The sequence below is a fragment of the Elephantulus edwardii genome, unplaced genomic scaffold (genome assembly GCF_000299155.1).
Source record: "Elephantulus edwardii isolate Elephantulus edwardi_28Jun2011 unplaced genomic scaffold, EleEdw1.0 scaffold00276, whole genome shotgun sequence".
NCBI classification, from domain to species: Eukaryota; Metazoa; Chordata; class Mammalia; order Macroscelidea; family Macroscelididae; genus Elephantulus; species Elephantulus edwardii.
In genome coordinates this window covers 1892745-1902955 of record NW_006400026.1, presented here as the reverse complement: position 1 = coordinate 1902955, position 10211 = coordinate 1892745, and the positions used below count along the sequence as shown (strand labels likewise).

The window sequence follows — 10211 nt, the reverse complement described above, 5'->3', positions numbered from 1 at the left end:
TGCCTAGTATGTCAATATTTATGCGTTCCATTTCTTCCTTAACAATATCTAATTTTCCTACATTCATGGTTCTCACATTCCATGTCCCAATCACCAGTGTATGCTTACAACTTTGCCTCATAAGGACAAATATTTTACAATACCATTATTGTAAAAACAGAAGAATAACTAGTAAGATGTGGATAACAGTACAAAAAAGGAAGGGAGCGTTGCAGGTTCCTCATGGGAGATAAATCACAGGTCACAGAGTTTGGTGGGTGGATAGAGGATGTGAAGGAATTAGAATAGATCTAATGGGGACCTGAAAAGATAAAGTGATAGTGGGCTTAGATCAATGGTAATTAAGATAGAGTGATAGGGGGCATAATTCAATGGTAATTTTAGAATACACAGTATATGGAAAGGACCATATGAAACACAATGCAACACAATGTACATTACTGCAACACAATGTGTGCTAATTTTACATGCAATATAAAATTATTTTTAAAAGGCTGAACACAAAAATCCTATGTGATCCAACTATTTACTTTTAAGGAATATACCCCATGGAAATTAGAACAGAAACATGAATGGAGATATGTACATCGATGTTCTTCACAGCAGAATTATTAACAAAAACAAGAGAAGCAGTCCAAATGTCCATCAACACATGAATGGACTGACAAACTGTGGTATATCCATACAATGGAATACTATGCAGTACTAAGGAACAAGGATTTAATAAAAAACTATTCTATTAAATAAACAGTATTTAATCCTTATTCACTGTTGGTGGGAGTGTAAAATGGTGCAACTAGTATAGAAGGAAGAATGGCTCTTTCTCAAAAAGTTAGAAATAGAAATGCCATTTAACCAGCAATTCCACTACTGAAAATGTACACTAAAGAAACAAGGACTGCCACCCAAGCAGATATATGCACATCCATGTTTACTGCTGTGTTGTTCACAATAGCAAAGAGATGGAAACAAGCCAAATGTCCATCAACAAAAGAATGGATAGAGAAGCTGTGGTATATTTACACAATGGAATACTATGCAGCACTGAAAAACAAGGAACTCATGAAATATACAAAATGGGTGACTCTGGAGGACATTATGCTGAGTGACATATCTCAGTCACAAAAGCACAAATAGTGCATAATGCCACTGTTATAAAACAGGAATGACATTGGGTTTTGGGGGAAACTAGGAAAAGAGGGTATAAATAATGTACACTATGTTGAAACAAATGAAGGAAAGAACTGCTTAAAAGGAATATATGATTAAGTATTATTTGTATGACAATAGTCCAGAATAAGAGCTGCATAGTAAAGTGGACTTGTGTGGGGAGTGGGGAATTGTACAACAATGAAAGGGGTCTTTTTCCAAAAAGAAAAGTGAATTGGGAGGGGACAGAAAGGAAAATGTACAACAATGAATGAAAATTCAAGTTATCTATAAACTCACTAAAATCTCAATAAAAATTTTTAATAAAAGAAATAAACAGGATTTGTCCTTATGAGACTGAATTAGTTCACTCAATATAATTCTTTAAAATTATTAATTTTTTTTTTAAATCGTTGCTCTTGAGTGCTACATAGTATTCCATTGTGTGAATGTACCACAATTTCTCAATTCATTCAGTTGTGGTCAGACATTTGGGCTATTTCCATGTTTGAGATGGTGAATAATGTGGCTATGAACATTATTGTAAACATAGAAAGATAACTAGTAAAATAAGTATGTGGACCCAAAGGGGGCAGGGGTGGGAGCAGAGGGGTGAGGATTTGTGGGGGTGAAATCACAGTGTTGCACAATTTGGTGGGTGAAGGGAGGGGGTAAAAGAAATGATAAGAAAGATTCACTGGGAACCTGAAAAGACAGAGGGTTAGTGATGAGCACTGTCTAATGATGATTAATTTTACAAAACAGAATTCATGGGAATGATTGTATGAATGAAGGTTAGTGTGAAACACAATGTATATGAACTTCTTAAGCAAACCAATATAAAATAAAAATTAAGAGAAAAAAAACACAAAAAAAGTTGTTTCAAAATTATTTAAGAAATCATAAACTAAATTATGGATCTCTGATGGCTAAGTGGTAAGGAGTTGTGCTGCCAACCTTAAAGTAGACAATTTAATGCTCCAGCTGCTCTGTGGAAGAAAGATGAGCAATGTCCTCCCATGTATTTTACAGTCTCCAAAAGTCCACTGAAGGGTCCGCTCTAAGTGAGTTCTGACTGATGATAGTGAATTTGTTGAAAGTTAAGTAAGAAATTGGCACTAGTTGATAAAAATGATGATGCAATGACGCGAGATGCCAGAAGTTGTGAAAACTGTTCAACAATATATGAAATCTTATAACTTTTTCAGCATAGTTTCCAGACCAAGAGGGCTTGGGAAGAAAACCCTGGTCAACTACTTTTGCAAACTGGCCAGTGAGAAGCTTATGGATTGATGACCACGGTCTGATCTCATTGTTTCTGGGGTTCCCAAGAGCCAAATGCAGAATCAGCAGCAACTATACACATCGTGTATAGATGAAATCTAGAAATGAGTAAAAATGCTTTCATATTTTTTCGCAGAACAACAGAATCATTAAATTTATCAAATCAAATACAGTCACTTTCTCACGGTCATAAGATTACACTGTCTCTCATCTGAGAATTGAACTTGGTACTTGGCAGCTACAAGATGACTCTGGATCACTGCCAGGGTTCTACTTCTATGAAAGCATTTTCCTATGAAGTAAAGACAATCAACTGGGCTCCTTACGCGTCCGGTGCAGGTTACGTTCATGGGCTGGGGCAGACATTCAGGATGACACTCTATACACTCGGATTTCTCCACAAACTCTCTTGGCTGTCTGTGAGAGGAAGAAATGAGATGGATGAATGTCAGCTCACAAAACCCTTCAATGCTTTGCATCTATGACCCTTTCTATCCATCTGATTAAAATGTCAGGTAATAAAAGTCACCTCCATTGGAAAGTCAAAATAATTGTAGATAAAGGTCAAACAGTTGGAGCTCATTTGGCCTAGACTATAAGGAACTAACTCAATTGCTTGAATGCCATCATGTATTTTTTTTAAAAAATGTACAGGGCCAAAATGTTAGCTATAGGAAAAAATGTAGGAAAAGGAGGGAAGGATTTTTAAATTTGCTTAAATGGTTCCTTGTGAAAACTATAAATAGGATGTGAAAAAAAATTGCTAATAATATTTTCAACATTCTTCAAAGATGCAGTTCAACATTGATCAAGAAGCTGATGCTTTCTTGAAGTTAAAATGGTTGAAAGCATAGTTAAGAAAAGGAAAATCTGCTTGGAAATGAACTGTAAATCTCCACTCCAGAGTGATCAAGGAGTGTCAGGACAATGAAAAGTGTAACCTAGTCTTCCCTTTAGACAAATAGAATTAATTACACTAAATAACTTGAGTGTTGTTTTATTTTGCTTCTTGTCTGATGGAGGGAAACCTGGAAAATCAGGGCAGATGCTACTGATCAACAACATTCTCTAGACAATGAGAGAGGCTCCAGAGTAAGGCCCAACTGGCTCTTTTAGATGTTGTGGCTCTTTAAAAACACTAAATATTTATTTGGAGCAGTGAGATTGACATATATTTGTTATTTGTAGTTTAAATAAGGGAGCTCTAGAGTCATAGTCCATTGGCAGCTCTGCTAGTCCAAAGGCCATGCTTCTCTGCTGGTTTGTATCCACCAGTGGCTCCATGGGAGAAAAATGGGCAATATCCTTATTTGTGATTTACAACCTCAGAAACCCACTGAAACATCGTTACTTGTCGGTGCTGACTTAACAGCAATATGTGAGCGAATACATTTTTTCCCTTTCTGTCTAGGTTAATGTACATATAAGCTAAGAGATTCCTATTTCTATTCAACCAGCTAAGGTTGAATTTGGTCTTCTCATCCTGCCCCTGAAAAATTCTGTATCTAGGCTGTGGTCTGTTCTCTGGTTGTGAAAAAGGATATAAGATGTCCTACTCACTGCTGTCATGTCAATTACAACTTGTACTGACATCAACCCTACAGGCCAGAGTAAAACTGACCCTGCAGGTTTCTGAAGCTGTAAATCTTAATGGGAACAGATCATCTCATCGTTCTCCCATAGAGTTGACAGTGGGTTTGTCATGCGTATTTCCCTTAGGTTTTTCTCTATGACAACATTTTTTTCTTTACAAATTTAAAAATTGGCCTAACGCTCTATCCTTTATTTTATGTTTAATCTATTTCTTGTCATTTTAATTTTTTTTTGTCAAATCTTAATATCTGGAGTCTTACAGTACTAACAACACTGTGCTTCTTTATTGATTGCAACTATATTATCTTAAACATTTATAAGATAGTTCCTCTATCGATAAACATAAAATAAATATTAACTAGGAAATAGAATTTCTGGAGCTCTGGTGGCCTACTGGTAAGAACTTGTGTTGCAATCCTGAAGCCTCAGGATTTGAATCCAACAGTTGCTCCACCGGAGAAAGATGGGCAATTTCCTCCCATGCCATTTATTGCCTCTGAAAACTTACTGGAGGGTGAGGTGTGGGTCAGTTCCGACTTGATAGTAAACAACAACAAAAATAATATATTTTGACACACCAGAAATATTTTACTTTAAAGATCCAATGACTGTGATCATGGCCACAAGAACCATTTATGACAGTTCTACAACTTGCTGATGGAACTGTGGGCCATTCAAGTAAATAGAATCTACTTTCAGAAAAGAAGATCCCAACAATAATGGCTTTTTGGGTTTGAAATGCACACTGCATAATTCTACAGAGGACGATAGTCCTCTCTATTAAGAGCAGAACATAGCTGATCGGGCAATTGTAAAGTTTTTGAATAAAACTCAAATGAGTGTAGTAAAGGAGGCAATTTTAATTATTTTTTATTTTGCAAGATCCTAATAATAAAAATAATATCTGTTCATTTCTTATGACAATTAGCTGTTTGCAAAAAAAAAAAAAACAGAAAAGTCAAAATGAATAAACATAAACATTTAAAAACAATCTCAAGTTTTCCTTTAGGATGAGGGAAAAGGGATAAATTGAGTGCCTTACCCCTCCAGCACATTGCACTTGTCCACACACTCCCTTCCTCGGCTGGCGTTGCGGCAAGAAACACAGTCTCTGGGTTCTGGGCCCCAGCAGCCCTCAACTGAGCACAAGGGGTCACAGATACGGTGTTCGGCCTCTGCAAACGCAGAATGAACACCACAGAGTCAAGAAAGGACTGGAGACTAGTTACTGCTAGAGACAACAGTGCAAGTGAGGGGTGCTCTGTTCTTTGTGATCTTGACTTGTGTGCACTTTAGAGGTTGCCAGAAAATAGTAACGTCTGGAATTTGCAAAAAATACTGCCAGAGCTGACAGTCACAACAGGGAAAGGTGTGGACTCTTCCCTGCATGTGGGCACCTGCTAAATTACTGCACATGTGATAGCACCAGCTTGACTCTCAGCACCCTGGGTAAAAATTAGCTATTTATGTGGATGTATCCCATGAGCCTAAGCACCCTAGGAGCAGGGAAGGTATGCTCTTAAAAGCCAGAGACATACTTTCACAATAAATATGTATTTAATAAATGGATGCTTGCTTGCATATATAAACAGATGGACCTATAATACTAATGTGTATTTAGATATTTGGGAAATGTTTTCACTTAATAATTCTTTTCATGCTAGGGAAACTTTATGAACCTGGAGAAAGGATGAAAATCACACGTGTTGAGAACTTTCATTCACAGGATCTCTATGAATCACCTACGACTCGACGGCACTTAACAGCAACAGCAACTAGGGTATTGCAGGAATTGTAATTTCTAGTTTAGGGATGAGAAAGTCAAATCTAAAGAAATCGAAGAAATTGACTAAGGCTTCCGAGGTAGAAAGGGCCAAAGGCAGGAATTGAAGTTGGATTTGTGTCTGTTACTGGCCAGGGTCTCCCTAGCTTCCAAGCTGGTTTAGAGATCTAAAAGCAGAACAAGAAATGTTAGTGCTAAATGTTACTCTCATTCTTGTATACCGGAGCAACAGTGTTTCCATGTGTCTGATGTGTACATGCATGCTTACACAAAGACAGACCACAGGAGCAGAAATGAGCAGGGAGAAGCATAAAGCAAATAAGCAATTATTAATATATTTGGTTTATAAGTCACAAATAATTGGCAGTCTAAGCCTCAAAGCAAATTCATTCTAAGAATGAGGATGATTCATAAGCAATTCTAACAAATGTCATATGGCTCCTAAGTTTTGAAAGAAATGTACTGATGTTATTAATTTACTTCTTAATGAATGAAATAACTAGCTGGAATGGGTGGGAATGGTCCTTCAACATTTCACATAAGGCAAAGAAATAATTTAAACAGTCACTGAAATAAAAAGTGAAAGCTATTACTTACTACAGTCCTTTTCAGCTCTGTTGTTTATAATTTTGGTGTTTTGACTTGAAGTTCCAAAAAGTTTCTTCCAGTTTATGGTATTGGCATAGCATAGATTTTTGTTTCCTGAAATGATCACATCTCCATCACTTATCTCCCGGAGAGAGCGTAATCCCAAGGATGTTATGTCCAGGCCGACCACCGCAAGAGAAAACTGACCACTATGTTGGCAGGAAGAAAAACAATATGTGAAACGTCAGGAACACTTTATGCCATGGAGAACTTTGTTTTTCTGGACAGCCTTCGACATACTACAAATACCTTCCATAAATTGAAATACATCACTATTTTTGAAAACAACGTTAAGTGTTCAGCTCATTCAGGGACAATACAGTTTCTTGCTCAGTTTTTTACCTTCACACCAGTGCTTGTTAGACTGGGGTTGAAGAAATGTCTCTTTGAAGTCATTGTTTCATTTATTGTATGTTTCTTTTGTTTGGCAAGTGAAAGCATTTCCCCAAAATCTAAAGACACATTAATAGGTCTACTATTAATATATATACAAGCATGTATCCATTTATTGAACAAATATTTATTGGGAAAGTGTCTCAGGTTTTATAAAGAACACCGTTCCCACTCTCCAGGTGGTCAGGCTCATGGGATACATCCACATAAACAGCTTATTTTCACGATGGGTGCTGAGTATGAAGCCTGTGCTACTGTGCTGATTCTGATCAATGGCGGCCCCATGTGTGTCTGGAAGAATGTACCTCCTGAAGGCTGATCTTTTCTAGAAGTGGACTGCAAGAATTCTCTCCTAGAGGTGCTCCGATGGACTTGGACCACCAACAAGTCTTTCAGTGACCAGCTGAGTGCATGAAATACCATACCACTCACAGACTTGAGAGAGGAATACCATTACAACTCCTGTCCAGTTGATTCTTATTTCTGATGACCCTCCATTGGATTTCCCAGGCTGTAAATCATTTGGGAACAGACTTTCTCAGCTTTTTCCATAGAGTGACTGGTGATTTAGAACTCTGATCACTTAGTTAGTAGCCTAACATTAAACTATTATCACCCCATCAGAGTTCCTGGTGGTAAATGTTTTTGTTACTTGCCTTTGAATCAAGTACAACTCAAAGTGACCCATCAACAGTTGACCTGAATCCTGTCCTATCCTATGCCATCTTCATCATCTTTGACACACTAGAGCCCACTGAAGTTACCTTATCAATCCATCTTGCTGGAGGTCTTCTTCTCCTTTGCTAACCCTTCATCTTTCAAGCATGATATCCTTCCCAAGGAATAGCCTCACCTAACTACATGGATCTTAGCTGAAAGCAGGGAATACCAGAAGAATATCTATCTGTGTTTCATTGATTATGCAAAGGCATTTGACTGTGTGGATCACAACAAACTGGGGCTGACTCTGTGATGAATGGGAATCCCAGAACACTTGATGGTGCTAATGTGAAATCTATACATGGACCAAGAGGTAGTCCTCAGAACAGAGCAAGGAAACACTGCATGGTTCAAAACTGGGGAGGGTGTATGCTAGAGATGTGTCCTATCTCCATACCTTTTCAACCTGGATGCAGAGCAGATTATCCACGAGGCTGGGCTCTATGAGGAGAAGTGTCGCGTCAGGATTGGTGGAAGATCTATTAACAATCAGCATTATGCAGATGACACAACCCTGCTTGCTGAAACTGAGGAGGACCTGAAGCGCTTGCTGCAGAGGGTCAAGGAGTGCAGCCTTCAATATGGAATGAGGTTCAATATCAAGACGATAAAGATTCTCACCACTGGACCAACTGACAGCATCAGGATGGATGGTGAGGAGATTGAAATTGTTAACAACTTTAGTTTGCTTGGCTTCACAGTCAACACTCTTGGCAACAGCAGCCAGGAAATTAAAAGATGTATTGCTATGGGAAAGTCTGCTGTTAGGGACATCTCCAAAGTACTGAAGAGCAAGGGTGTCACTCTGGAGACTAAGGTGAATCTGATACAGGCCATGGTCTTTGCAATCACTTGTTATGCATCAGAGAGTTGGATAATGACTAGGAAGTATAGGAGAATTGATGCCTTTGAGCTGTGGTGCTGGAGCATAGTACTGAGTGTACCATGGACTGCTAAGAAAACAAACAGATTCATCCTGGAGAGGGTTAAATCAGGCTGCTCTTTGGAGGCAAGGATTCTGAGGCTTCATCTGACATACTTAGGATATGTTGTAAGGAGGGACCAATCCTTGGAGAGGTACATCATGCTTGGGAGGGTGGAGGGACAGCGCAGGAGGGGAAGACCCTCTATGAGGTGGATTGATTCAGTGACTGGGGTAATCAGGTGGGTGTGTCAGAAGCAGTGCGACTGGCACAAAATAGAGCAGGGTTTAGGGCTGTTGTACATACAGTCTTAAGAGTCACAAGAGACTAGACAGCACATAACAACAACAATAACAACTACATGTTCAACGTATGAAAGATGAAGCTTTGCAATTCGTACTTCTAAGGAGCTCTCTGGCTACCCTTTCTCCAATGCAAATCTGTTTGTTCTTTTGGTAGTCCAAGGGATACTCAGTATTTTTGTCCAATACCAAAAAATTCAAAGGCATCAATTCTTCTATCATCCTTATTCATTGTGCAGTTCTCTGATGCCCAGCAGGTGACTGAGAAGACCATGGCTTAAATTAGGTACACCTTAGTATTTAAACTAATGCCACTGTTCTTCAGCATTTGAAGATAAATAGTGATACTCAAATATGAGGAGTATCATGGAAATACAGGGCAAGGTATGCAAAACATCTGATGTGGGGTCTTAGGGGCTTCTTGGAAAGACAGAGTTTAACTCAGAAGAAGCCCTGGTGGAACAGGGGGACATGCTCTACTGTTAACTGAGAGACTAGCTGTTTAAATCCACTCCACAGTTCACCCCTGGGGCAGACACTGTGTTATCTGCTTCCTTTCAGACTTTAACCTAGGAAACCCCAGGTTTTGCTGTTGTTGTTTGTTTATGTGCTTTTGGGTCAGGATCAACTCACAGCTAACCCTCAGCAGGTTTTCAGAAGTTGTAAATTCCAAGAAAAGAGATTGCCTATCTTTCTCCCATGGAGCAACTGGAAGATTCAAGCTGTCTGCCTTCGGGCACTCCTTTCCCACTAGGTTATCAGAGATCCCCTGGAAATCCACAGGACAATTTTACTCTTTCCTGTAGAGTCGCTGTGAGTTAGACTGAATTTGCCAACATGTAATATCAAGATGCTGGCAACCTTGAGAGAAGGAACTATGATATATTCTTCACCATCTGTCTCTGGGTTAGGATTATACAATGCTATTTGTGAACTGACTGGAAAAAAAGGCATGTGCAGAAGTTTCTGGGCAGAAAAAGAGGGAGACCTGCAGAACACAGGCAGAGCAGGGGCCAACTATCATAAGCCCTGGCTGGACCATCAGTCTGGAGGCAGGAAGTGTGGAAGGTGGTTCTGGGGAATAGCAGGGAAGGCTATGTGTAGAGTTACTTGAAAATAGTGATAGACAACAGGAGATAGATTTGCATTTCTGTGAAGTTCACTTAACATTAGTGTGGAAAATGGGTGAATCAAGGAAGAGACCAGTAGGTAAGGGTTTGGATCACAAAATCTAACGTACAGTTTGGCAACTCAGTCTTTCATTGCTTCTTTCCCTTATCTATTTCCTGAGAGAGGTGAGAGGCCTTGGGTCAATGACCTTCAACCATCACCCTATGTCTGGTAGACAGAGATCCTATCCCACTATCTGCTGAGACCTGGATCTGGCATGGCCACTTGTCTTGTTTCCACAGGACC

At 39.1% G+C, this 10211-nt stretch overlaps 1 protein-coding gene across 1 annotated transcript in view; it reads right to left on the bottom strand.

Moving 5' to 3' along the window:
- The window catches only part of LOC102847825 (epidermal growth factor receptor-like), a 91202-nt gene that overhangs the window by 57831 nt on the left and 23160 nt on the right, over positions 1-10211 (bottom strand). Inside the window, exons 11-13 of the mRNA XM_006900195.1 lie at positions 6407-6606; positions 5069-5201; positions 2760-2850 (exon numbers count right to left, since the gene is read on the bottom strand). Of these exons, the coding sequence (XP_006900257.1) occupies positions 2760-2850; positions 5069-5201; positions 6407-6606 (424 nt within the window). The remainder of the gene's footprint in view (positions 1-2759; positions 2851-5068; positions 5202-6406; positions 6607-10211) is intronic.